The following is a 26,903-nucleotide window of genomic DNA, read 5'->3' as shown; positions in this document are numbered from 1 at the left end:
CCAGGAAGATTTTCTGATCTTTGAATGATGGAGGTTTTGGATGGGTGCAGGAGGGGTCTGAGTAGTGGTTGGGTTTCTTGCTTAGGTTAAAGAGCAAGTATGGATCTTATAAAACAGAGAGAGAGATTTTCACAGACAAAGCAAAATTCATTCATGAAAGTGACAGCTGCATGATGTGGTTGTGGCTGCTGCTTTAAGATAGCTTTAGAGGGGGGGCAGGGCTAGGCAAATGCATGGAGGATAAGACTATCTGTGGTTGTTAACCATGATAGCTAAATGGAACCTCCATGTGTAGGAGCAGTATACCTCTGAATACCAGTTGACAGGAGGGCAACAGGATGGGAGGGCATTTGCCTTCTGACCTGCTTATGGGTTTCCTGAAGGCATCTTGTTGGCTGCTGTGGGGAACAGGATGCTGGACTAAATGGACCTTTGGTCTGATTTAGCAGGGGCTCTTCCTATGTTCTTAAGTGAATCGGAAGTCCCAGGTATGTAACGGTTTGGGGGACTGGTTGGCAGGTGGGGTTCAGAGGAATGCTCTGCCCTGTGCTAACTTCCTTCCCTGCCTTCTCACCTCATCAGCTGGTGATGGAGTACTGCCTGGGCTCTGCCTCGGACTTGCTGGAAGGTGAGTACCCAAGACCATGTGAGATGGGTAGATATTCTGTATCCCTTTTTCCTACACTTATATGTGATGCTCTCTCCTCCCTCCCATGTTTCCTAGTGCACAAGAAACCGCTGCAGGAAGTAGAGATTGCAGCCATAACACACGGTGCCCTGCAGGGGCTTGCATACCTGCATTCGCACAACATGATCCACAGGTGAGATGGGCAGTCCTGCCCTGTGTGCCCACATCTTCCCATGCTGTTTTTAGGCATAGTCCACAGGAGCCTGGATGGCTGAATTGCCATGTCCCTATCTTACCATGAGGGTGCAGTCCTTATGGACCCTTCTGATTTTAAATTGAATTATTTGCTACTTTTAACTGCCACATCAAGGCATATTTGCATTTGATTCATGCAAGTGATTCCTGTGGGGTTTTCAGCACAGAGACAGAAAATAAACTTTATGTATGAGCTGAATGCAAACATCAGAGAAAGCTGCTTGAAACGTCCTGCATTGTAAGGGCACAATATGGCCTTGAAGCTGCTGCACCATAAAATCTGTATACTTCCTCCCTTCCTCCTCCCACTTTACATCTAGAGAAATCGTGGCAAATGGCAGCTTTTGGTTTAAAACTGCAAGGCCAGACAGTCTGGCTGTGTTCATATATAATGGTAAGCCATGCTTTGTTTTAGCTAAGATTTATTCAACAAACCATGGGTTATCTTTCAGGCAGGCAAATAAGCCAAGAGTTTCTTTCTCTGAAACTTGCTTTGCTTTCCAGCTGTGCTTACCTCTTGCCTCCATAGTTTGACCACTCAACCCTCAATGCTCACTAGACAACCCATGGTTGAGCAAGGAGATAATACCAAGCCACAATTAGCCATGGTTTCACATCATGGTTTGTTGCCAGAAAACAAGCCAACGTTAGTTCTGCTGCTGTGGGTTTGGGCACCACACTTCGGCTAAACAATCAAAGGCTTAGTGTTGTTTGCAAGCCAGGTCTCTGTGGCTCGAGTTTCTCTCTCTCTATCCTAACTTGTATATTTAGTTGCTCATGCCCTTTGCGTGATCCACAGACAGGATGACAAAGCCCCCACAGTATAATTTGCAAGCCATTGTTTATTGGGTTCTAGCACATGTCAGGGTCCACATGAATACATTGGCATGTGTTGGGAGAGTGGGACCATGCATGCCATCAGGCCCTTTTCCACATCTCCAATGCCTCATCCTTGCACGCATTTATTTATTGCATTTACATCCCACTTTTCCTCCAAGGCACTCAAGGTGGCGTAGATGGTTCTCCCTCTCCCCATGTTATCCTCATAAGAACCCTCTGAAGGTAGGTTAGGCTGAGAGACAGTGACTGGTCCAAAATCAACTAGTGAGTGGTATGCCTGAATGAGGATTTTACACCTGTTCTCCCTGGTCCTGGTCCAATACTCTAACCACAAAACCCCTCTGGCTCTGCTTTAGGACTGAAGCAGAAAGCCTTCTGTTTACACGTAGGCCCCCCTCTGTGACTTAGAACTATGTGTGATCTGGTTATACTTGTGTAAGAGGTTGGCCACTTGAATAAGGCTAAGCAGTTCAGCCTAACCATCTCCATCTAGCCCTGCCCCCCGGCATGCAGTTTTCAGTGCACACATCTCCTGCCACGATTCCATCCTCCTGCTTCCCCCCCCCCCCCCCCGCTTCTCACACTTGTTTTCCCTCTCTGCCCACCTTCCAGTCCATGGTTATCTCTGCTCCCACATGCAGTTCTTAATCACTAAGCTTTGCCTTTTCCAGAGATGTGAAAGCTGGGAATATCCTGCTGACTGAGCCAGGACAAGTGAAACTGGGGGACTTTGGCTCGGCCTCCATCATTGCTCCCGCTAACTCCTTTGTTGGCACCCCATACTGGTAAGAGAGCAAGAACTGGATGTTTGTGTGACCTGGGAGACAAGCGGGAAGATCTGTGGCAAGAAGCAGTTGTAGGCCTCGCCCTTCATTAGGAGAATAGTGTTTGCGTGAAAATATGGCAGGGCAAATTGGGAGTGAGGTTCGATGTGCGCAAACTAGGTTCCTTGAAAAGCAAAGAGAATTTATTGGATTTGATAGGGCCTGCATTTTCTGGAGGGAAGAGTTGGAGATGTTGAGAAGTAGAAAAGTAAAGTGGTACTGCGTGGAAGCAGAGGGTTGCCCTTTTTTGCAGATAAAATGCCGTATATCGAGGTGGCTCTGTAGATGTTGTTGCTCTCCAGCTCCCATCATACCTGACCATTGACCTGGCTGGCTGGTGCCAATGGGAGTTGTAGCCCCATGACATTTGGGGACACTACATTCACTACCACCCCAGCTATAGATTCTTAACAAACTGTGAATCATGATCTCAGGCCACTGTGCACTCTGCTCTTTCCAGGATGGCTCCCGAGGTGATCCTAGCCATGGACGAGGGGCAGTACGACGGCAAGGTGGATGTCTGGTCACTTGGCATCACATGCATCGAACTTGGTATGGGATACGCTCTTAGGAATAGAGAAGGTGGTGTGTTCCAAGGACCTCCTTGCCCTGGCAAGCTTGGAGCTGCCAGAGTTCTTAAGGTGGGGGAGGCAGGAGGGGAAATGTCTTGGGGGAAAGTGAAATGTCGCTGTTAACATCAGTGTCCCTGTATCCCCAGCGGAGCGCAAACCACCCCTCTTTAACATGAATGCTATGAGTGCCTTATACCACATCGCCCAGAATGATTCTCCGCTGCTCCAGTCCAGTCACTGGTAAGAAAGGCCCCCAATTCATGTGTTTATGAAAATGAAGGGCGTTCTAGGATCCTGGAAATAGTGATTGATGGGTTTAGAGCTGGGACCAGTGACAGAAGCTGAGGTTGGAGTTGGAAAGAAGGCAGGCCTCCTGGATTGCTCTTTCTTTACTTCTTTCAGGTCAGAATATTTCCGGAACTTTGTGGATTCGTGCCTGCAGAAGATCCCCCAGGACCGCCCAACCTCTGATGTGCTGCTCAAGGTACTGCTCAGCTCAGCTGCACCCCTGAATAGGGGCCTTCTGTCTCCTCTACCCGTAGTCCACTTATGTCTCTGAAACTTTGGTCACAACACAGTCCTGTCTGTGGGACAGTGAAAGTGAGGCTGAGGGCAGAAGAAGAAAGCTGTTTTTCTATTAGAAATTTCATTCAGAGGAAAACACATGCCGAGGACTGCCAAGACGTGAAATTAGCTAGGTAACATGGGGTGGGGAGTGTAGGTGGAGAGTTATCACGTGGGATCAACCTTCATAAGTAACTCCCTTCAACGTTGTTCCCCAGGAAACAACTATACAAATCTTCCCCTTTGTTTTTCATTGTTAAAAAGATGCTCCACCTGTGAAAAATAATGTTTAAATGTTTTGGTCAATGTATTTGCGGTTCCTCATCACTTTGATTCACCTCCCAGACAAGCTGAGAGTGCACTGTGTAGATTAGTTTGAGTCGTTAGTGGAACAGAATTGATCCAGTTAAAGTGGATTTGTGAAAAACCTGCTCTGGAGAACCATTTTCAACCAACCTCGTGCTCATTCTTCCCCAGCATCGCTTCCTCTTGAGGGAACGTCCCCAGACAGTTATCATGGACCTGATCCAGCGAACCAAGGATGCTGTGCGGGAGCTGGACAACCTGCAGTACCGCAAGATGAAGAAAATCCTTTTCCAGGAGGCACAGAATGGCCCAAATGCAGAGGCACCAGAAGAGGAGGAGGTTAGTGGTTCTACCTGGTTACCCAAGGCAACTTCTTCCCCGCTCCAGCTTCCTCCCCAACCTCTTACCCTCTCTATGTTGTTCTAGGAGGTGGAGCAGTTTCTCCACCGTACAGGCACCATCAACAGCATGGAGAGTAGCCATTCGGTGCCCAGCATGTCCATCAGCGCTAGCAGCCAGAGCAGCAGCGTCAACAGCCTGGCGGATGCCTCCGATGACGACGATGGGGCTGAGATTGCCATGATGCAGGAAGGCGAGCACACAGTCACCTCCAACAGCTCCGTCATCCATCGCCTTCCGGTACAGGATACATGTGCTTTGGTAGTGGGAGGGTCTGAATGATAACAGGAGGGAGCAGGATTGAGTGGGCTTGGGAAACAAAGTCACTTGTGCCTTTCCATGATTAGAGCCCAAAGAAGCACGGAAGCAGACACGCTGACTTGATGCCGTAGTGAAGGGCAAAATTTAGGGAGCAGCTCCGGTTGGGTAGGAAGCGTCAGTTGCCATGGCCTTCCTCAAGCTCTCCCATGCTGGTGGGTGGTGGTAGGAGGTGGTAAAGATGCGGGAATCACAGGTTGGTCCTGCCCAGGTGGGTGAATTGTGGGACTGGCCCACCTCTGAACGTGGGTTGGATTCACACAATATGATAGGAATGGTGGTGGGGAGCAAGGCAGTAGAGACCAAAGAGTTTGGGTCTGCAGCTAAAGCATCCTTAGCTCTGAAAGCCTATTAGCCCCATTGCTTCACAGCTAAGCTCATCTTAAGCATAGATTTATCCCACCTTCCCCACTCTGCCCAGAAACCAATGGTTGTAAAGGACATACCTGGCAACCTGGGATTTTGGGGAAATTTTCCTGTACGAATTAGGCTAATTTGCATGGGCTCATATTCCATTGGACAGTGTTCAGTTTGCATCATCAGAAAATGTTCTGATGCCCTCCACATGTCATTGGACCAGCTCCCATCATCCCTGACCATTAGACATGCTGGCTGAGGCTGATGGGAGTTGTAGTCCAAGAACATCTGGAGGGCACCTTGTTGTCTACCCCTGCCCTAGAGAGTGATCTATTTCCACATGCTTATTGTATTTGTGTTTACTGTGCACAATGCTTTGAAATTGCCAAGCTTGCTTGCCTAATAGTTGTATTTGCAATTGGCATCCATTCATTGTTAGTAGTAAACCCGTAGAACAGAAAAATTTCCATGGAAGAATAAAACATTAATTTCTGCCTCGCCAAGACAAATTTAAGCCCAATGGAGCCACTTCCCTCCTCACTGGATGGGGTAATTAAATTGTGTCCCACCCAGCCTCACCCAGCTGTGGCGCTTTCTGTTGACCCAGGTCATCCAGCATAAAGAGAAGGTGATAGAACCGTGTAGGTTTTGCATTTCTCACAGGCCTGTTTTGGTGCTTCTCAGGGCCACGACAACCTGTACGATGACCCGTACCAGCCTGAGATGGAGCCCCAGAGCTCATCATCAGCTGCCCGGCGCCGTGCCTACTGCCGCAACCGAGACCACTTTGCGACCATCCGTACAGCTTCTCTGGTGAGTGGAAGGTGAAGGCGTGTTTGGACAAAGCATGATTTCCCCCCCTCCAAACCAAGTCCAGTCTCTTCATTGTTCATGGCCCAGCACCTTGTTTTTATACGGAGGCTGCAGAAACTGCAGGGTTTATACAACTTCTTCCCAAGTAGTAGGTTCTGCTTCCTCCTGAATCCTCATTTCTTAAGATGAGATTCTTGCTAGCTGTATAAAAAATGAGAATTCATGTCCTTCAGAAGTATTAAGGGCTCAGGATGCAGCCCCCACAACCTGGCACCTTTCACATGTTTCATGCTACAACTCCCAGCAGCCCCAGAGGGTGCCAGGATGGAGGGAAACTGGCCCCAAAGTGACCCATTTAGAAAAGGAATGGACAGATTCCGGGGGGAAAGATTTGTCATGGACTATTAACATCTATTGTTGTTCTTAGGTAACACTTCCTATTGAAGGAGCAGAGGGAGAATCATGGAGACCTAGAAGTCCCATGTTCAATACTCTTACCTTTGGGGCATTTCCCCAACACACTTTGTAACCAAGGGAGGCTAGGAATGTTCTGTGGGAGAGAAAAAAAGGAAGCTCTGTTTCTGTGTTGGGCTGCTGAAACTTAAGCAATGGATTGATTCCTTAATTGATTAATAAATCTAATATATGAATAAAAAAAGTAGCTCCAGAGAGCCACACCATTTTTGATGATGCATGCACACGGTGCAACAGGCACCGTGTTAGAAGGGGGAAGTCTCAGAGAGGGAGTGGGGCGCAGCTGTGTGCCAAACCTTGGAGTCTCATGGAAGAAAGAGGGGTGTCAATGTAATAAAGTAAAAATAGGGTGGTGCCTGCTACCTGCAACTTTTATCAGTACCTATAATAATTTAAAAGTTCCAGATTTAATGGTTGGTGCTTGATAAAAATGGATTAATTGACAAGATGTGGCAGGTCTAGTTCTCAGATTACAGGCTCTTGTAGGCAGGGTGTTGAGGATGGACCAGGAAAGGGTGGTGCTGAGCTTCCCCCTTAACAGGATGCAACTCTAATTCAGGAGTAAGCACACAAGCAGTGGGGCCTGCGAAACTCAGGGTTGCCTAACTTTTACCTCCTGCCGCCCTTCCCCAGGTGACTCGCCAGATCCAGGAGCACGAGCAAGACTCGGCGCTGCGGGACCAGATGAGCGGCTACAAGCGGATGCGGCGCCAGCACCAGAAGCAGCTGCTGGCTCTGGAGAACAAGCTCCGGGCAGAGCTGGACGAGCACCAGCTGCGGCTCGACAAGGAGCTGGAGGCCCATCGCAGCAACTTCTCTGCTGAGGCTGAGAAACTGGCCAAGAAGCACCAAGCTATATTTGAGAAGGAGGTGAGCGCAGTGGGGGGTTGCCTTGCCAGAGCTGGGGAGATTCTGTTGGAGACAGTTACGATGGCTCCAAGCGGCAGGAGGAAGGCAGAGAGCTTGTAGCCTCCCTAGTGGAGGAGCTCCCGTAGGAAAGTGGAGTTCCTCGGGCTGTTGAATAACCACATGCTCAGCGCTGGCTCTGGGTTTTGGGGAGCCATTACCCAGGACAGGTGGGGTGTTCTTGCAGCAGCGAGCCTTGCTCCTTGCTGCCATCATCACCAACTGCTGCTATTGGTCCTCCTCTTCATCTTTGCTGCCACTCGCTTGACTGCCAGGCAGTGGGCCAGGGAGAGCAAGTAGGCAGTGTCATTTGTGGATCCTCCTTTGCCTACTGCTGCCCCGTTGCCTGGGCCAGGCTGAGAGGCAGTAGGGAAGAGCAGGCGCAGGGGGTTCTTGTCAGCGGACCCCCTGGAACGGTGCCTAGACCCTCCGCAAATGCCTGGCCTCTTCACACTGGCCCTACGTGTGCTGGAGGGGTGCTTCAAAAACCAGCCACAATAAAAAGAGTGAAGCTCTTCCTTTTTGGTTTCCCTTCCCTTCTGACCAGATTACTTGGGGTGGTCCAGGCTTGTTGCTGAGAGGGTCTCTTCTTTGGCTCCTGTTGTAGCTGTGGCTCTTCCCTTCCCTTCTGGCCGCATTAGCTGTGACCTGGTAGCTCAGTGCTTTGGGATCATTTCAGTGAGCTGCTGCTGCTGCTGCAGGGATCATTTTTCCTTTTAAATGCAGATACTTTTGCTTATGGGGAAGGGCCATAGCTCAGTGGTGGAGCTTGCCTTGCATGCAGAAGGTCCCAGGTTCAATCCTTGGTCGAGACCCCTGCCTGAAACCCCAGAGAGCCGCTGCTGTCCAGTGTAGACAGTACTGAGCTAGATGGACCAATGGTCTGATTCAGTACAAGGCAGCTTCTTATGCTCCTGTGTTGGTATTAGAGGACATCCAGCTTCGACAATAGCCAGGCCTGAATGCCCTGCTCCCCTCCCTCCACCCAAACACATTAAAAATGGTGAGTTGAAAACCATGCCAACGGTGCAAATTTGCCTATTTCTGCTAGACATAGGCAGGCTCTTTGAGACTCCAACTCAGTTTCCCACTCTGGCTTTGGACGTTCTGCCAGTTTGCCCACACCCCCGTAATGGCAATTACCTTTTCTTTCTCCCACACTTAAAATACTTCCCTGTGCTTGCATGGAGTTACTCTACTACACACGCAGCCATGAGCGTGGCCAAACTGTCTTCATCCTTCCTTTGTGGGTGAATTTCCTTTCTTTCTCTCTCACCCATCCCCTGTACAGGCAAAAGCAGCCCTGGCTGAGGAGAAGAAGTTTCAGCAACATATCTTGGGCCAGCAGAAAAAGGAGTTGGGCAACTTGCTGGAGTCGCAGAAGCGGCAGTATAAGCTACGCAAGGAGCAACTTAAAGAGGTACCTGCTTTTAAGAGGAGCAAAGCAGGCAGGAGGGGAGGGGGAGGGGTCACACCAGCTTGGCAGCCTCCTTTTGGAAAGTTCCTGGTCTCTCATCCCAGCCTCCGTGTTTTTCCCCCTTGTGCTGTCTTCCGATTCCATCTGTAACTGGGAATGCTGTCATGGATGGGTGAGGGATGTGCGGCCTCTGAATCTGGCACTGCTAATTTCTGGTTCAGTCTGTGGTACTACCGCTTGATAATTCAGTGACCTGAAATTAGAGTCCTTGAAGGAGCTTATTCAGGAGTCAATCATACAGTCTTTAGGGGGGATGCGTATAAAATATAAATTTTAAAATGTCAGGGGCTACTCAAGAGTTGCCTCAGTGCTGAAAATTCTCATAGTTCCCTGCAAGCCATGGCTGACTTCCTGCTTATGAAGAGTGAGCTAGTGCCCTAGAGCTGTTTCCTTGAGACTGAATGAGTGGCTCTTCTCTCTCTTTGGTGGGCAGAAGCCCACCATGGGAAATGTTTAGCAAAGACTGGACCTCCGGCAGTGCCTGCACTCCTCATTCAGTGAGAACAAGAGGAATGAATGATCCGCTCAAATGAAGGAGCAGTTAGAGAAAGTTTAGCAACGAGTGTATTCTGTGGAAGTTCCTTTGGGACTTTGCAGCTGGTCTTCACCCTCACTCTCCATATATTTGCCAGCTGCATCCAGATGTTCTTTACCCAGTTTTATGCCCGGGTGTAGGGCAGTGGTGGGGAACCTCTGGCCTGTGGGCTACATCAAGCCTGGCTGGAGGCCTTAGCTGGCCCATAATGCCATTCTTCCTAAACCACAGCCACCTGGCCCACATTGGATGTCAGGTATTGGGCAGGTAAAGATGTGGCTGCAAAGGTACAACCAAGAGCCCTAAAATGCTCTTCTGGTTTTTCCTTGGTTCACATCCAGTAATTCCAAATTTGGCCCATCCTTGCCAAAAGTGAGCATTGCAGTTTGCACCAACCAACACTGATTTGAACATCCATCAATTGTGCTCTGGAGTTCGCAGTCAGGAGTCACCAAGCACAGCTGATCCTTGCCCAAACAGAGGGTTGCAACCAGGACCAATCCGTTGACCAGCGCTGACTGAAACCCTTGCTGGGATTGGCTGCAGGGATCTTCCTTCGCAGCCCAGCTTGAGGAACATAGATCTTCTGCACTGATGGCTTGAATCCCAGGCTGGGCTGCCAAAGAGTTCAGGAAAGAAACAGGAGCACGCTTAGAATGCACCCCACTTTCTTTGCAGCTAGGTCACCATGGTGACATCAGATGATTGACAGGTGGGTGGACCCATCAAGGTGGCCCGCGGTGGGAGAGCCCAAGCTCCTTTCCGCCAGCCAGATCCTCTTCTCCGCCCATGCTGTGTAAGAGGAGATACTATCATACTTCATTGTGTCCCATTTCTCATGACTTTTTGTTTTCCTCTCTCAGGAGCTGCAGGAGAATCAGAGCACACCCAAGCGGGAGAAGCAAGAGTGGCTGCTGAGGCAGAAGGAGAACATGCAGCACTACCAAGCAGAGGAAGAGGCCAACCTTCTGCGCCGCCAGCGGCAGTACTTTGAGCTGCAGTGCCGCCAGTACAAGCGCAAGATGCTGCTGGCCCGCCACAACCTGGACCAGGACCTGTTGCGAGAGGTGAGAGTCTGGCGTTGGCTGTGGGCAAGGGATGGTTTCACGGGAGGGCCAGGGCTTCATGAGGGGTTGTTTTGGTGAGGAGGTGTCACCACTACTGTCCCAGAAGGACAGACATTGCCAGGGGATGTCTGGGTATCTGCCCCAGGGAGCCAGCAAGTACGATGCAGCAGGATGTGGAGCAGCACAAGAACAGGAGCTAATAATATTTGTACCTCGCCCATCTGACTGGGTTACCCCAGCCACTCTGGGCAGCTGCCAACACAATAAAACAGGGCTGCCTTCAGGTGTCTTCTAAAAGTTGTGTAGTTCTTTATCTTCTTGACATCTGATGGTAGGGTGTTTCATAGGCAGGGTGCCACTGCCAAGAAGGCCTTCTGTCTGTTTCCCGGTAACATCTCCTCTTGCAACAAGGGAATTGCCAGAAGGCCCTCGGAACTAGATCTCAGCGTCTGGGCTGAACAGTGGGGGCAGAGACACTCCTTCCGGTATACAGGGCCGAGCCCGTTTAACTCTAATGCATTTGTGGCCGCTGGCCACCTCTGCTAAAATATGGTGTCAGCAAGTTGATCTCTTCTTTGAAACAATGAATTCTGCACTGAAACAATACAAATTCTATGTGTGCACATGCATACATGCAAAATTCTGCAAAACCTTCACAAACCTCATTATATAAACTGTTATAAACTATTTCCTCGATTTGCTGAACATCTCCTTTTTATACTAATCATAGAGCCTAACCAACAACACCTGCATTCCAGCATCATCTGGAAGCTTTGCTAGAAAATAGTGTTCTTTAAAATAGAAGAGAGCTGGGTGTTGCTCAAGATGCTGGCTTTTGCCTCCAGTCCCAAATTCTGTATTTTCATAGGCTTGGAGGGAGAGTGCTTGCAGCCCTTGACATTAGAGCAAGGGGCAATGAGACAATTGTTATTCTCGGGCCCTTGGGAGAAGAATGTGGCCATTGGAAACCTGGATGTAAGAAAGAAAGCTGACCCTTTTAAAAGCCTTGATGCCAGGAAGAAGCGAGTCTCCGTGGGAGGTGCAGTTCTAATGCCTTTCCCTTGCTTCCTCCCTCAGGAGCTGAACAAAAAGCAGACCCAGAAGGACCTGGAGTGCGCCATGCTTCTGCGCCAGCACGAATCCACGCAGGAACTGGAGTTCCGGCACCTGCACACCGTCCAGCGCACCCGCACGGAGCTCACCCGCCTACAGCACCAAACAGAGCTCTCCAACCAGCTGGAGTACAATAAGCGCCGGGAGCAGGAGCTGCGCCAGAAACACGCCATGGAGGTCCGGCAGCAGCCTAAGAGCCTCAAAGTAGGTGCTACCTACACCCCGCCTTGCTGCCAGTGGTGCCCTGACGGGCAGGATGCAAGGGGTCTGGAGCCAGGGCAGGGGCACCCAGGGGTTGTGGAAATGGACACAAATGAGGACAGAAGTCTAGAGCCCTTGCAGGACCACTTGTGTGGGCCTAGTCCCTGTGACTGTGCAGCCAGGGTTCAGAAATGCCCGGCAGATGCAGAATCTAAATGCGCACACTTTGGGCCACTAGACTCAAGAGGATGTGAATCGGCTGTTTCGGAGTCTGGTAGCCCTTGTCATGATGATCTAGGCCGATGCAAACCTATTGGAGAGGTTCTGGAGCCAACTCAGGGTGTTGTTGTAGACACAGGAATAAAATGTCCCAACCTTTTAGGGAAGTGTAGCCATGAAATGGGGGTTCTGGAGCCAGAGCTAGACTGCCATGGGCATGTGGCTTTAGAGTATGGCCTGGAGGAGGAGGATCTAGAACTGGATGCAGTGCATATTGGGGGTCTTGTACAGGACTGGTCGCCAAAGGGGGTTGGAGAGCTGGATGAGCAAGGTTTGGAGGCCTTGGTGCCTGAATCAAAGCGTCCTGGGGATGTAAAGCCTGGTTGGCAATGCCTGGCAAGCGAAATTCCAGATGGGGAGGAAGCTGCTGCTTTAGAGCAGAGACAGGAGTGTCTTTGGCTCAGTGGGAAGGACGAGGGAGTCCTAGATCCAGACAGAAAAGAAGGTTGGATTCCAGATTTCGGTGAAACAAGCTTGAAACAGCAAGAACACTGTGCAGAGGGGGTTGCTGATCTAGAAGTAAGCCAGAGGTATTTTGGAGTGCGGGGTCACTTTGGAGAGGGCTCTGGGGTTCTGTTGTCCGTTCGGGGGCGGCCAGGCGTTCCAGAGCCTGATGGGCAAGAGGCTGATAAGCTGGATCCATTCACATGTGAAGGCAATTTATACTCCCATGCCTTACCCGCTGTCCTCGAAGAGGGGGCCCTGCGAGGCCCGGGAGATGGCTGCCCAGCCCCTGAAGACCTCTACAGCCAGCAGGCCAGCAGCAAAGCCCGCCCTGTCCCACCTCCCGTGGCAGCCATGCTGCCCCACGCTCTCTGCGTGGTCCTGGCACTGTTAGTCTCTGCCTACCCATGTGCGCCAACTCTCTTGCTGCTCCTTGCTGCACTGTGGGCGCAGGGTGGCGGGTTTCAGGATATCCTCCTGGCCCTCGAAGGGGCTCTGGTGGGCCTGGGGGTTACGTACACCTTATTGCACTCTGTCTTCCTCCTTTCTGGAGCGTCTTTTCTCCTCCTGGCCAAGATGGCGGGGGCAGTGGGTGTGGTGGGGCTGAGTGCCAGTAGGGAGCGCCTGTACGTTCCTGTCATCCTCCTGGCTTCCTACCTGTTAGCTTCTCCCTGGCTGTTCCTGCCCCTTTACCTCTTGGGGGCACTCGCACGGCATAGTCTGAGGGGATTCCCCCGCCGCGCCCGCCGCTTCTGGCTCCTGGCCCTGCTCCGTCTCCCACGCCCGGCTTTCCGCCTCCTCCAGCGCCTGGGGCTGGTCACCGAGCAGGGGCTGTTCCGCCTCTTCCCCAAAACCAACAAAGGCGGCTTCCGCAGCCGCATCCCGGTGCTGTCCCGCCAGCGCCAGCCGTCCCTGCCCTGGCACCGCAAGGCCGCGGCCCTTCTTGCCAAGCCGATTTGCAGCATCAACAAGATCCTCACGGAGGTGATTTGTGCTCAGCTGCCTCCTTCGGCCCTGCATTGCCTCAAGGGGCTGCATGTCCTGCGAGAGGAAAGGCCTTCCCGCATCCCCCGCCTGACAGCCAGGCCCCGGGGGCATTCTGTAGGGTCAGCGAGGCGCATTAGTAGGAGGAGAAGTGTGCAAGGAAGCCAGCCTGCCAGGAGACCCTGGAGATAAGGAGCCCTTGGAGGGCTCCACATCCTGTTCTAAAACGGTGAAACAGTCCATTCCAGTGGGACTCTGGCATCCTGGTCCTCTGGTCTCGCACACAGAATTCTGGGAGGTTGGCCAGTCTCTGGACTTATGGGAGATCAGGCAGAGCAAGTGACAGTATTTACTCTGAAAACCTTTTACTACTTTCCATCCAGTGTTGTGGTATTGGTATATAGAACCCAACAGCAAGGGGAGAGAATTTAATGTCTTAAGGCCAGGGATCCCTCTGAGCCTTTGATAAAAGGAGTTTTGAAGTTGCGGGAGGACCAGAAGTTTGTTCTAGCTCCTTATTGGTTTACACAATGGGGGTGGGGCGGAGCGTTGTTGAGTGTTCATTACCCTAACGAGGAAAGAATCACCTGATGACGCCCTTTTGAGCTGGCTGTGTTTGGGTGGGTTGGGTATTCTTTGGCGCCCGTTCCAGCTGGCTGGGAGAAGATGTGGAGGTGTGGGTTAAGCTGAAGAGATTTCCAAGCCCCTTAGAACTGAGGTGTGAGTTTCATGTGTGCTAGTGTCTGAGGTCGAAAGGTCCTGTTCAATGTTCCCCAATGAAAAGAGGAGTTTGCTAAGGGGGCAGGGGCTGCAGTTTGCAGAATACTCCACTCTTGCAACCATTTTCCAGTAACCTCTTTTTTAAAAGTCCAGGCACTCTTGTTTCCATCTTTAACCTACTTTGAGCAATGAGGGGATAAGTACGGTCCTCCATTTCCTTCAAACATAGAACCCCCAAAGAAGGTAGCGGGTTCTGGGGCTGAATATACAGTCATCAAAATAAATAGGCTTCTGTTCATTATCAGCTCCTTAAATGGTCAGGATCCATATCACCTTAAATTTTATCATTCTCCCTCCCTCTCCCCCACTGAACCTTGTTTCAATCGATCTGGAAACTTACAAACCTAAAGGGGTGTACATGTTTCAAGAAATCAGACTCCTACCAGCTCCTAAGGGCTTAACTAATTTTAGGTGATTCTTTCGCCGTTAATATATATATTTCCACCGTTCTACAAATATATATATATTTATCATTTTCCACCCTAATTGTAACAACCTCCCTTCACTTCATTTTTTTTTTACTTGAATGTACATATTTCAAGCTGACTTTTAATTTTATGTTTGTGTATGTTTGTGATTTTTTTTTGCTAAGTTTTATATAAAACCAGTTTTTGTGGGGAGGGACAAAGAGCTAATGTGAGATTTTTTTTATAAAAAAAATGACTGAAAACGGGAGAAATTTTTTTTTTAATCCAACTTATTGCTACAGGTTTTTCATTTGAAAGCACAATGGGCCAATCAAGCAGTTCTTACTCTCTCTTTCTCTCTCTCTTGCCCTTATAAAAGAAATCTTCAAATACCACAAGCCAGGACTTTGAAGTAATGGTTAGGGTTTTAACCAGTTTGCTTTAGTGGACCTATGTAAGAATGGAAAAGTTAAGTTTGCCATTGAGCACCTCCCCAAATGCTGGGATGGTTGGTAGTTTTTCAGGTGGTGAACCAACCTTTTTGTTGGCTCCTTGCAGCTTGTTGAAGCACAGGGACCATCCCAGGGATAGCAGTGCCTCAAGCTCTCCCCTGTCCCAGGGAGCCAACTATTCCACCTTTCCTACCCCAGGATCTGAATGCCCTCATTACTCTGGGATCTCTGTCCTCAGTCACCCACAGCTTGAGCTGTGGCAATGGCATCAGAGTGCCTGGCCCTTTTACACCTGGATGAGATGCTTGCCTTTTGTAACACAAGTAACAACCGTGTTGAAGAATTCCGGGTATTTGCAGAAGCTCCCATAGTCTTGCAGTGATTACTCGTGTCATTAAAAAAATGATTACCTTGCCTATTTTAACTCTCTATCCCAGCCCTTACCATGCCTTGTGCCCACCAGATGTTTTGGACTACAACTCCAGGCCATGCTGGCTGGGCTGATGGGCCCTAAACATCTGGAGAGCACAAAGTTGGGAAAGGATGCTCTAATCAGGTAATCACCCAGACGCTACAATATCTCAATCAAGTTCGTATATGAAGAGCGTTGCTGATAGACGTGGCTTCTTTGTTTTTGGAAACAAAACCTGACTTATTTAAAAGTTGATCTTTGGCAGCCAAATAGGCACTAAATTAACAATTTTTTAAAAAGCCAAACTGGGGTGGTTGAGCTTGAATATCTTTAGAGAGTAATCCTGAACACACCAAATCTGAGAGTAAATCCCATTTTTGTCGTTTGTTTTTACAGCTAGTAAATTTAGATTCCCAGACAAAGCAAGGATTTTTCACATTCCCATGACACGCCAACTGTGTTTTATGCTGTTAAATCATTTTGTAACTAACAGCCTACAGTTCTGGTTTAATTGGTGCCTCATTTTTAAATTGTTTCCTTCGTGCATTTTTACATTCCCCCCCCCCCCCAGCTTGCGGTCTGATTCTGTTACTACAGCCTTTAAAAAAAACCAACCCCAAGTTGAGATTATCCCTAATTTTGTCTTAATTCTGCATTTATCGATCTAATTTTGGTCCCATTTTGTACATCAAGTGCTTATCCTGTGTTTCTCCCTTTTTTGGTTAATCTGTGGTCTTTTTTTATTTATTTCCTATTTTGTTCAAATCATGGATTTATTTTTTAGCATTCCTCCATTTTTTGGCCAAACTTATTTTCATTAATCCAGATTCTGTTTTGTCCATTTTAATAGTGTACTTGTATTTCTTCCTATTTTGTGTGTGTGCGTTTGTGCTGTGGTTTCCCCCTTATCCTCCTTGCATTTTTTTTCTCTGTTAAATTTTTTTTTATTTATTTCTCCCATTTTGTGCGGGGAAGGTATTCATCTGTGGTTTATTTATTTCTCCCTCCCCTGTTGTGGATGCATGTGAAACTTTGAAGGAAAAATAAAAAGAATTCTGCACCACACTTCACCACCTCTGTATTGTGAGTTTTGAGTTTGGTTTTATTTATTTCTCAATTTTTAAAAAAATAAAATGAGGCACTTTAAGCTTAGGAGCTGGGCTACGAGTCTGTTTTCACACCTCTGTTGCCCCCAAACACCTTGTTTTTAAGCTTTCCTCTCCCTGAAATTTTGCACTGTATGTTTGTAAAAGTTTGGAGTATTATTCAAAATCTGAATCAGAGGGGGATCTATGCATTTCCTCTCTGCACCCCACTATTACCTTTGTTTCTCATTAACTCTGAGAAGCTGTAACTGTCCATAACTTTCTACACTCAGGGGTGGTGGGAATGTTCCTGAAATTTAGAATACTCAAGGAGAAAGGAGGCGGGGGGATGGATCTGGGCAATTTTATTAGCCTGCCTGTTTTACATCATTTCCATTTGCTGCTATATGTTCAAAAGTCGAACTGCAACCTTTGAGGGCCGTGCCCCACGCTCCTGCAACCCCCACTGCCCGAAATGAACAACAGCCCAATCAGCTTGGTAGCTAATGCACTTGTTTCTAAGGGACATTGGGAAGCAATACATTTGAGTCATGAAAACGTGCATCTGGGTGAGGCAGCTGCCTCAGGCAGTCGGTTTTTGGGTGCCATTTGGGAGGTTGCTTTGGGAGGCTGCTTTTATGCTTGTAGTACAACCCTCTGCGAACATCTCTGTGAGGATCACCCTAGAATTCTTCCTGGTGGTTTGTGCCCTGTGTGAATACATGGGGGGCGGCTTGACTTGTGCCAGCCTTTATTCTCTGCAACCCAGAGTACCACAGAATAATTGCACACACAGCTTCCAAGCAAAAATAACACATGTGGGCTCCAAAATAAACACAGACCCACAGCTTTGAGGTGGGTTCCTGCTGCATCATATGACAAAGGTCCCCTCTCCCAGAGGCTTCCCAGAGGTCAGCCACGGCAGTGACAAAAGTGTGTTCCACCTGCCTTACATTAGTCTCAGTTCAAAAAGTATCCTTCTGCTTAATCTTTAAGCATCTTCCTCCCTGACCTCCCAGCTGTGAGGCTCAGTTTTCCTTATGAGGCACAAGAGTTTCCTCCCCATGTCGCCACTGCCTTCCCATTCCTGGCACCTATGTAAGGCGTCTGCCCTCATTCATCCCATTCATAACACAAGGGACTTTGGTATTCGCTCTGTGGGTTTGATGATAACATTTTTGTAGACCACCTCCTAACGAGGAGGTGGCACAGAAATAGAAACTCAACTTTGCCTTCTCCTGACCGCTGACTCCTAACTGGGAAGTTTTAAGTGTTTGTGGTGCACCCCATACACTCTCCCCAGCCCCAGTGCGTTCCTTAAAGAACCTGAACGCTACTTAGATAAGGAGAGGGCAGAGAAGAGGTATCTTTTTCAAAGGGGTGGCGGGGTTTGAGCCCTTCCCACGCACTAACCCAAATGGGATCAACTGGAAGGCGTCCCAATGAGAGTCTCAGATAAAGGACAGCTCTGAAAAGTGTTGCCTGGTGTACAGTGACCATTCAGTAAAGCAAATGCTGGAGACAAAAATGGGGGTGGGTTTTGAACAATTTAAAAAATAAATATACCCTGCCTTTCAGTTAAACACTAATTTGGTTGCTGGCCTTACCTTGTGTGGAGTTTGTGTCTTTTTAGCACAGGACTAGGCTACTTGGGGGCTCGGAAGGCTCAGCCTGTTCCCTAATGCAGCCACAGGGGAAAATACACACATGCACACACTCTCTCTTAACTTTGTGTGAACAGCAGCAGAGGCTCAGCTTAAAAAGTTCTCCCCCTGAGCATCTCGCTTGTGGGTGTGAGCCCAAGACGCAAGCAGCTAGGACCTTGAAGAGCGGAAGGGGAGAATTCAAACTTAGTCAATATTTGATCCTACTTGGGGGTGGAGTGGGGGGTTGAAAAGTCCTTTTGCCACTGTTGGAGCTCATACTAGAACGGGAGAGCCAAGGCTGCTGGCCCTTCAGCCAACTCCCAGCATGGTCCTACTTGGACATTAGTTGCACCAGAACTGCTGCTTTGTCATAATCACTGATAATTACCCTTATATCCTGCCTTTCTCCTATAATGAATATATGAAGCTACCTGATTCCAAGTCAGGCTGCCCGTCTGCCCAGCTGAGTGCTGCATATTCTTGGCTGGCATACTCTGGGCTCTGCAGGGTTGGGCCTAGTGCATCCTCACCATATAGATCCTTTAACTGGAGATGCCAGAGATTTTGAACCTGGGACATTCTGCACGGGAGCCTCTAGGAAACACGTGGCTTTGCCTTCGGCGGGAATTGTCGCTTGGTTAAATGAAGGACAGGGTCTCCCCACCAAAACCCTACTGGTGGGAGTTGTTTGTCTAACACATGCTCCTGTCTCTCTCTCTCTCTCTCTCTCTCTCTCTCTCTCTCTCTCTCTCTCTCTCTCTCTCCCCCCCCCCTCTCTCTCCGTTCTTCTTTTTCCCCACCCATTTTTTCTTTTGCACTCTCATCCTTTGTTCACCATTCTTCCCCTCCCTCCTTTGGTTGCTTGGGCTTGCCTTTTCTTTTCGGTTCTTCTCCCCTGTTCTCCTCCTCTCTCTTCCTCCTACCCCAGTCCAAGGAGCTGCAAATTAAAAAGCAGTTCCAGGACACCTGCAAGATCCAGACACGACAATACAAGGCCCTCCGCAACCACCTCTTGGAGACCACCCCGAAGAGCGAGCACAAAGGCATCCTCAAGCGCCTGAAGGACGAGCAGACCCGCAAGCTGGCCATCCTAGCTGAGCAGTACGACCACAGCATCAATGAAATGCTCTCCACCCAGGCCGTAGGTACCCCCACCATGACCCCCTGCCCCCGGGGAGAAGGAGGGAACTGACCCCTTTCTCCATCAGTGAGGGGAGAGTTGTGTTCTCATTATGCTCTTAAAAATCAAGCCCTTCCAGTGAGAGTATCCCCCATTCTTGTTCCCTTCATTCCAATCTGTGAGAGTATTTTGCAAATAGAGCCCTTCTGGGTGAATTAACTTGTTTCATCTACAGTGGTACCTTGGTTCTTGAACTTAATCCATTCCGGGAGTCCACTCGACTCCCAAAACCATTAGAAAACCAAGGCGCGGCTTCCAGTTGGCTGCAGGAACTTCCTGCACTGAAGCGGAAGCCACGCCGTATGTTCGGCTTCCGAAAAACGTTCACAAACCAGAACACTTGCTTCCGGATTTGCGGTGTTCAGGAGCCGATTTGTTCGGCGACTAAGCCGTTCGGGAACCAAGGTTTGACTGTACTTTTGCGGAGGGCACAGAATTTGGGCTTCCTTAGTGCAGTTTATGCAGCTCTAGCTAGTAGTGAGGGACCCCACCTAAAAGATGGTGTTGGTTTTAGGCCACTTAACTGTCATGCTTCCTTCAACGCCACCAAAAAAGAATCCTGAGAAGAAGAGTTTGGTGAGGGATGCCAGAAGTACTCTGAGAGCTCAAGCTCACCTTGCCAAACTACAATTCCCAGGGTTCCATGAGAAGGGGGATGGATCGCTAAAACACTGAGTTTGTAGTATGGATGTGTCCTAGGTCATACAACGCTCCTGGTGGTGCTTCACCATCTCATATTTCTTCCTCACTCAAAAGCATCTTTTAGAGGTTGGTCGGTCTTAGTTTTTTATTTACTGAGGCTGATGGAGACCCACTTAAGCAAAGCTACCTAGTGAGAGTGGTGACAGCCGAGGTAGAGCTTGACCTCTTGAGTACAAAGGGCCCAAGGATCAATATGCCACCTGTTATGCAACAATAAGGTGTGCCCCCTTTCCCCAGGTGTGTCTCATGTGACTCTCACACCTGCTAGGCAGAGGTTCCACAGGTGTTGCTTCTCTTTAGAAGTGAGAAGACTCTTCTTCACCTACTGATTCTCCACCCCCCCCCCGTCTTACCAACCTGCCACGCAGAAGCTCCATTTTGATCTATGAACTGCCCTGTGGTCCTTGGATGAAAAACAGTATATTGATTAACATTACTAAATAATAGCAACAATAACAGTAATCAACCTGGGGCCCATGGGTTCTCCCCCGTGACAGCATTACAAAGCAGGGTGGGGGACCGGTGTTTTATTTTTTACTGTTCGGGGACAAAGCCAAAGGTGTCTGAGCCCTGCTTCAGAAGCTGCTGCTGCTGCAACTCTGGGAGAGGCCTTGTGGCCGTGTTGGGTGAAGAGCGTCAGCCTTTCTCTCCAGAAACAGCCACCCTCTCCCTCAGTCAGCCCTGAGCCTGCTGTGTGCCCCTTCTTTATCTCTTCCTTTTCTCCCCCCTCCCAGCTGCGGCTGGACGAGACGCAGGAGGCAGAATACCAGGTCCTGCGGATGCAGCTGCAGCAAGAACTGGAGCTGCTCAACGCCTATCAGAGCAAAATCAAGATCCACACCGAGGCGCAGCATGAACGGGAGATCAAGGAGCTTGAGCAGAGGGTATCCATCCGCCGGGCACTGCTGGAGCAAAGAGTAAGTGCAAACAGCCTTCCTCCTCCTCCTCTTGGAAAACCCACGGTCCTGGTTCCTTAACCCACAGCACCAGCCTCTCAGACCTACACGCCTCTCCCCTCTTGCCTGTCTCACCCAGATGGCTAGAAGTGTTAGTTTCTCCCTGGTTCCAAGCTCCCAAAATACTAACCCACGATCCCAAAAGGCATCCATCCTTCTGAGGCCGCCTTGCACCAGATCTTTTAATTGGGATTGAAAGCCTTCACGGCTGCCTTCTCTATTTCTCTCTCTCCCCACCCGCAAAAGAGAACCAGAGTTCTTGTGTGAACTGCACTGGGCTTTGTTAATGGAATTCCCGGAGCTCCTCATGAAAGTGCACTCTGGGAAAGGGAGAGCCGTGATGGTTTAAACAGCTTTCATATTGATTGCGATGCAAGTCAGCCCTCCTTAAAAGCTCAGAGAAGGCGGACTTGATGGGCTTGCTGTAAGGTGAATAATGGAGAGGGATCGAGAGCTACAGTCAAAAGCCCATTACACGTTCATTAGGAAGAGATGAGGTATTGGGGTCCTCCTGTGTAGGTTAGTCCGAAGGGTCTGGTGGTGGCCGGCGGTAGGGCTAGGCGATACCTGGTTTTCAACGCCGCAATATATCACTTTGCAATATACAGATATATCACAATGTCTGAAATAAGGGTGGAACTATGTAGATGATACATTGCCTGGCCTCACGGTTTTTCCCAGCATTGTGATTTTTGCATAGCATGCGCACACGCACATCATGATTTGCAAAACCTTGCCAAGTCAAAAATTATGAAACTGATTGCACGATACAGACTTCAAACCGGTTTTGGATGATATATCACCCAGCCCTAGCCAGCCATAAGGCTCCTCAGCGAGGATGAGGATTCTGCAACCCTACAGATGCTTTGGACTCCCAATAACTACAGCCAGCATGCACAGTGGCCAGGAAGGGTCAGAGTCCAGCAGTGTCTGATTTCCTCACCCCCTGGTTTTGAGACCTGGTTTGTCCCATCCTGGGTTGACACTCTCTTCCTCCTTAACCAAACCCAGGAGTCCCTGCTGTTGCTTCTCTAAGCCTCAGGGAAGTCTAGCCCCACTGTCACAATAGCAATATTTATACAAGACATTTTATAAAAAAGAAAGCTGTGTTCCCATTATTATACGACCTGCCTCCCAGGTACTCCTGACCACAGACGTTGCAGCCTTAGAGTACTGGCAAGGAAGTCGATCTTATGCGCGCTTACTGGAGAGCAAGCTCCATGGAGCTCACAGGGGTCTACTTCTGATGCAGCAGGCGTCGGGTCGCATTCTGAGCATTTGCTCAGAGAGCTCTTCTGGGCTCTCAGCATGGCAGAGTCTTACAAAAAGAACTTGCCAAAATGCTTGCTCTGTGCTAAGGGTTTTAAGCTGCTAGCATGGAAGACGTAGTCCAGCAACAACCTGCATGGCTGTCGGTTCCCCATTTCCCTTCTAAACTCTGTGTGTGTGTGTGCTTATTTAATTTTTTTGCCTTTGTCACCCTCTAGATCGAGGAGGAGATGTTGGCCTTGCAGAACGAGCGATCTGACCGCATCCGGAGCCTCTTGGAGCGCCAAGCCCGGGAGATTGAGGCCTTCGACTCGGAGAGCATGCGCCTGGGCTTCAGCAACATGGCGCTCACAGGCATTCCAGCTGAAGCCTTCAACCAAGGCTACACTGCCCCCCCTCAGCCCTGGCCCTCCCGCCCCGTCCCCCGCAGCGGCTCCCACTGGAGCCACGGCGTCCAGAACACAGCCGGGGCCCCCCACGCGTGGCGGCAGCCCCCCATGCTTGCCCCGCCCCCTTCGGCTTGGCTCCACCCTCCTTCCTCCTCCCCTTCCTCGTCCTCCTCCTCCACGTCATCCGCCCCTGGGGGCCGCTCCAATGTGGTCATGCTGAGGAACAGCCCCCAGCCGCTGCGGCGCACAGCTTCTGGAGGCCAGTCGGACCAGGGCATCAGCCGCTCGGCCAGCGTCACCTCCCACATCCTCAACGGGTCGCACTTCTCCTACTCGTGAGGCGATGGGGAGAGAACAGGGAAACTTTGCTGGAGGGAGACGGGGGAATTGGCTGGTGGAAAGGGGGAGGGGAGGAGGAGGAGGCGGCAGGGGGGCGGCGCGTTTGCCGGGGCTCAGCAAGCTAGAACTGGGAGAAACCGAACTGCAGTCTGAAGGCTCCTCAGTCGTCATCTGTGGCCTTTGACTTGCCACCCACCTTGCAAGCGCAGAGACACAGAAGATTGGACTGTGCGGCGGAAGGTTGCACTCATGCCCTCTGGAGCATGGCTGGGGCCTCCTCCTCAGATCGTGGTTTCCTATCCCCCGCCAAATGGATGGAGACACCGAAGCTTGTGAACGTGACGTTGGCAATCGTTTTTTTGCATCCCTGGTGGTTGTCAGCCGCTTCCCCCAGCGTTGCCACAATCTGTAGATGGAGAGAGGCAGAGAGCGGTGCCCCGGCAGCGGAGGCTAAATTGTGTCTTCAGGATGTGGCTGAATATTCCCAGGACGAGGGGCGGGTGGGGAGAAAGGCCCCCCACATCGCAGCAAATCCAGAATTCTTGATTGTGCATCCATAGCTTCCCCACGCACTGCAATCGGAGCTGATGCGCTCGGCAGAGCCTGTTCTGTGTCTCCTGCGTCATGGTTCCTTTCAATCAGTTCAGGCAGTGAGAGAGAGAGAAATTAAATTAACGGGCGTGGATTTTGGGAGAACCCTGGATTGCCATTGGTGGCGGCCGATCGGTGCATGCATAGAATTACCAGATTGACAGTGAAAGAACTTTGCCTCCTTCCTGAGGCGTGGACAGTGGCTTCTGATCCTGAGTTCACAGGCGACCATTACCGAAATCCATTGTTTCTGGACCGTTCTCAGCTCCCAGAACCTTCCTTACCTCACCACAGTCTGTGGCTGGAGAAGGAATTGTAAATTGCAAGCTGCTCTGGGCTCTTTATCTGCATCGCCCCATTTCTCACAGAGGCGGCCTCCTCCAGCTCCTCCTGTCACGGCGCCAGGCTGGTTCCACAGGATGGAGCGGGGATTGAGGTTCCGGAACCAGGCCTCGCGTTCCTGTCATGAACCAGAATGTAGATTTTAAACGGTGCCCTCTACATACCCGCCCTATATGTCTGTTTTGAGATGCGGATTTTAGCCCATGCCAGCCCAGGGATGTGTTTTTGTGTTAATACTCACCACCTTACCCACACGGATTACGTCTCTTTCCCCCCTCTGAAGGAAAGACCGCCCCACCACTCTTGCCACCCAGAGGGACTTTGAATGGCAGGCCTCCCTCTGCCACCCAGTCCTGAGCATTAAATTTAGTTTCTTGGCCCAGCCAAAACCTCTGGAAGGTCAGGCTCCCTCCCTGGCCGAGGGCATCAGAGGGCCACTTGCTTCTGTTGCCCCCGGTTGCTCCCTTAAGCCACCTCCTCCTCCCAGAAACCACCGTGCCCCCCTACAAATTCGCCTCCTGTCATTCCCGTTGTCCTCCAGCCACTTTTCAGCATCGCTCCCATGCACCCCACCTGCCCAGTTTAGACTCGCCAGATCTGCAGCCCTGAGTTCGTATTTGCATGCAGGAGATCGGCTGCAGAATCTGAGCACCCAGCAGAATGAAGGACACCTGTCGGTTCAGAAGCCACCTTCAACCCATCTCCTTCCTATACATTCTCCCCACCCCCAGAACCGTTCCTACCCTCTGGAAAAACTTATTTGGTTACATAATACCCAGTATGAACAAACCCCAAGGCCGGCTACCCAGGGTTTGGGATCAGGGTCAGCCTGTCAGAATCGGCAAACTATATATCTGTGGCCAGTTGTCCTCCTCTCCTCCTCCTGTACTTAAGAACCAAACCTCTGGTGGAAAATGGGCCCCTAGTTCCTCTAGAGCTATAATTTATCTGAGTCAGACCCACATATCCCACCAGTCAATAAAGAACACTTCCTGAAGCCGCCAGGGTGGTTTGCCCTGCTAAGAGGGAGGGGAGTTTTGCAAGTGGGCTGTTTCAACTCTGGCCAGCTAAAGGAGAACCTTTGGAGGGACATCGGACATTTTGCATGTTCAAAACTCCTGAGTTGGGAGCCCAATTGGGAGGGGCGGCATCATGTTGAAATCATGTATGATAACTCTTGTGCAAAGTCAGCTTTCAGAGGTTAGTCTTCCCCTTTTCATTTTGTTCTGAACCATCTCTCAAAGTTTTCACCATCTAGGGAGGAATACTAGATTCTTGGCCACAGCAAGTGAAGAGCTCTGATCAAACTGTACCATTTGAACCCATATTTTAAAAAATACCCCTGCTGCTTACGTGAAAATTGGAAGCTGGGAAGATGATCTCTAGGGTAGCCTTCTGGCACACTGGCTTTGTTAAATGCGTAGCTGTTTCTTGTTTCCCTTTTGGAAGCATTTGGCCATGTTGGCTCTCTGAAGTGGGACAGTGTAAGAAGTTCTACCAGCTGTTTGTGTGAATTAAGCCCAAGGATCAGCCAGCAGTGTTGGCATTACATTGACTGTACAAAAGGAGCCACATAAACCCCTTTTTTCAGGAAGATTGGGGAAATCCAAGCTGTCTTCTTTTGAAACGTGAAACAAAATTTCCACATCTCACAAATCCCTCCTAGAGACCAGGGGAAACTTTTTTTTAATCTCATAGGTAAAGCACGCAGCTCTAGAAACCATTTCTCGCTAGTGATGGAAGGAAAGTCCGAAGGGTTGTGTGTGGAAGCGAAGGAGAGCCGCATGTTCCTGGAAAGCAGAAATGGGTTACGGAATTATCACAAGTAGTAAAACGAGCCAGGGAAGATCTTGAAGTAGAAATTTTCCATCTGTTGGCGGGAAATGTGGTGTAGTCCTTCTTTATCTGTGGAAGACATTGTAGTTTCTTAGATTCCCGCCTCCCGCCCTCGTATTTGGGCCAGGAACTGAATCATTTTTTTTCCATTGTAAGCAGCTGAAGTAAGTCTTGTCCTTTACAACACACAACCCTATTAAAATCCCCCCTCCTTCCTTACCAACTCTGCTGCCCACACCTGTTCCCCCCCCCCAACCCCAAGGGCACTGGTTTGGCTACAACCATAAAATTATCCTTTCTAAACTTCTCAGACTTCTCCCAGAACCCTCTTCAAGTTCCTCAAGCTAATTTTGTGATTGAACAAGGCCACTGTTTTAAACCAGAGGGGATGGGGGTGGGTGGGAGGGGAGAACTGAATGGGATCTTTTGTTACTTCAAGGTGTTCAGTTAGTGATTTCTGCCTGCCTGGGATTGGGAAATGGGGTTTTGGGTGGGCTGGAGGGGCTTGATGTATTATAATAATTAATCCTTTTGCTTTAAAAAAAATATTTCTGTTTTTTGGTGCCATAACTTTCCCCATGTACAGTTTACCTCTTCCAGTCTTTTTTTTTCTCTTTTTGCGCTTTCCTCCCCTCCCCCCCTCCCCAGTTTTTTTCCTGTCTCCCTCTGTGTGGGTGATTAAAAACTAATGTGAGTGTGTGTATGTATGTGTGTATGTCTTTTTTTATATATGAAGAAAAAATGTTGGCGGGGGGGAACTTAGACATATGTGTCCTATGGAATGTATTAGAAAATAAAACACTTTTTAAAAACAAACAGGAACGGGGTGGGTGATCTTGAATCTTACTTGGGAGAGCAAAAACTGGAAAGAGAACACAAAGATGGAACTGGTTGCTCTCTAGAGGGCTACCAGTCGGAGAGATTTTGGGGTGGGGTGAGAAATCTTTTAATAAAAATGTTGACTATTAAAAAAAAAGTATTCTGTCTCTTTGGGGTTTTGAGAGGGAATGGGGTCAAGGCATCAATATCTTGTCCAACCCAGGTTCCCATGGGACAAGATCCTAAAGGGCTTTTTTTTTACGTCTGGATAACTGATTAACACGTCAGTTCCCCCCATTTTATACACATACAGGGAGGTTAAAGGATTCTGACTCCTTTCAA

The 26,903-nt window shown here is 49.6% G+C and overlaps 1 protein-coding gene across 2 annotated transcripts in view; it reads left to right on the top strand.

Moving 5' to 3' along the window:
• TAOK2 (TAO kinase 2) overlaps positions 1 to 26,445 on the top strand; it is a 37,823-nt gene extending 11,378 nt beyond the window's left edge. Inside the window, exons 5-20 of one of the 2 annotated variants that reach the window (XM_080977854.1) lie at positions 583 to 628; positions 725 to 821; positions 2,395 to 2,508; positions 3,008 to 3,099; positions 3,266 to 3,359; positions 3,522 to 3,603; positions 4,161 to 4,328; positions 4,416 to 4,628; positions 5,748 to 5,876; positions 6,984 to 7,220; positions 8,548 to 8,676; positions 10,132 to 10,335; positions 11,413 to 11,652; positions 19,067 to 19,279; positions 20,755 to 20,937; positions 22,464 to 26,445. In XM_080977854.1, coding sequence (XP_080833980.1) covers positions 583 to 628; positions 725 to 821; positions 2,395 to 2,508; positions 3,008 to 3,099; positions 3,266 to 3,359; positions 3,522 to 3,603; positions 4,161 to 4,328; positions 4,416 to 4,628; positions 5,748 to 5,876; positions 6,984 to 7,220; positions 8,548 to 8,676; positions 10,132 to 10,335; positions 11,413 to 11,652; positions 19,067 to 19,279; positions 20,755 to 20,937; positions 22,464 to 22,973 — 2,751 coding nt within the window. In that variant the 3' untranslated portion in view covers positions 22,974 to 26,445. Of the gene's footprint in view, positions 1 to 582; positions 629 to 724; positions 822 to 2,394; positions 2,509 to 3,007; positions 3,100 to 3,265; positions 3,360 to 3,521; positions 3,604 to 4,160; positions 4,329 to 4,415; positions 4,629 to 5,747; positions 5,877 to 6,983; positions 7,221 to 8,547; positions 8,677 to 10,131; positions 10,336 to 11,412; positions 16,473 to 19,066; positions 19,280 to 20,754; positions 20,938 to 22,463 lie in introns of those variants that run through there. The other variant, XM_080977853.1, reaches the window with a different exon arrangement.
• Positions 26,446 to 26,903: the final 458 nt, after the last annotated feature.

This window comes from Podarcis pityusensis (genome assembly GCF_964106645.2).
Source record: "Podarcis pityusensis genome assembly, chromosome: 13".
NCBI lineage: Eukaryota > Metazoa > Chordata > Lepidosauria > Squamata > Lacertidae > Podarcis > Podarcis pityusensis.
This window is presented reverse-complemented; position numbering and strand designations above follow the sequence as displayed.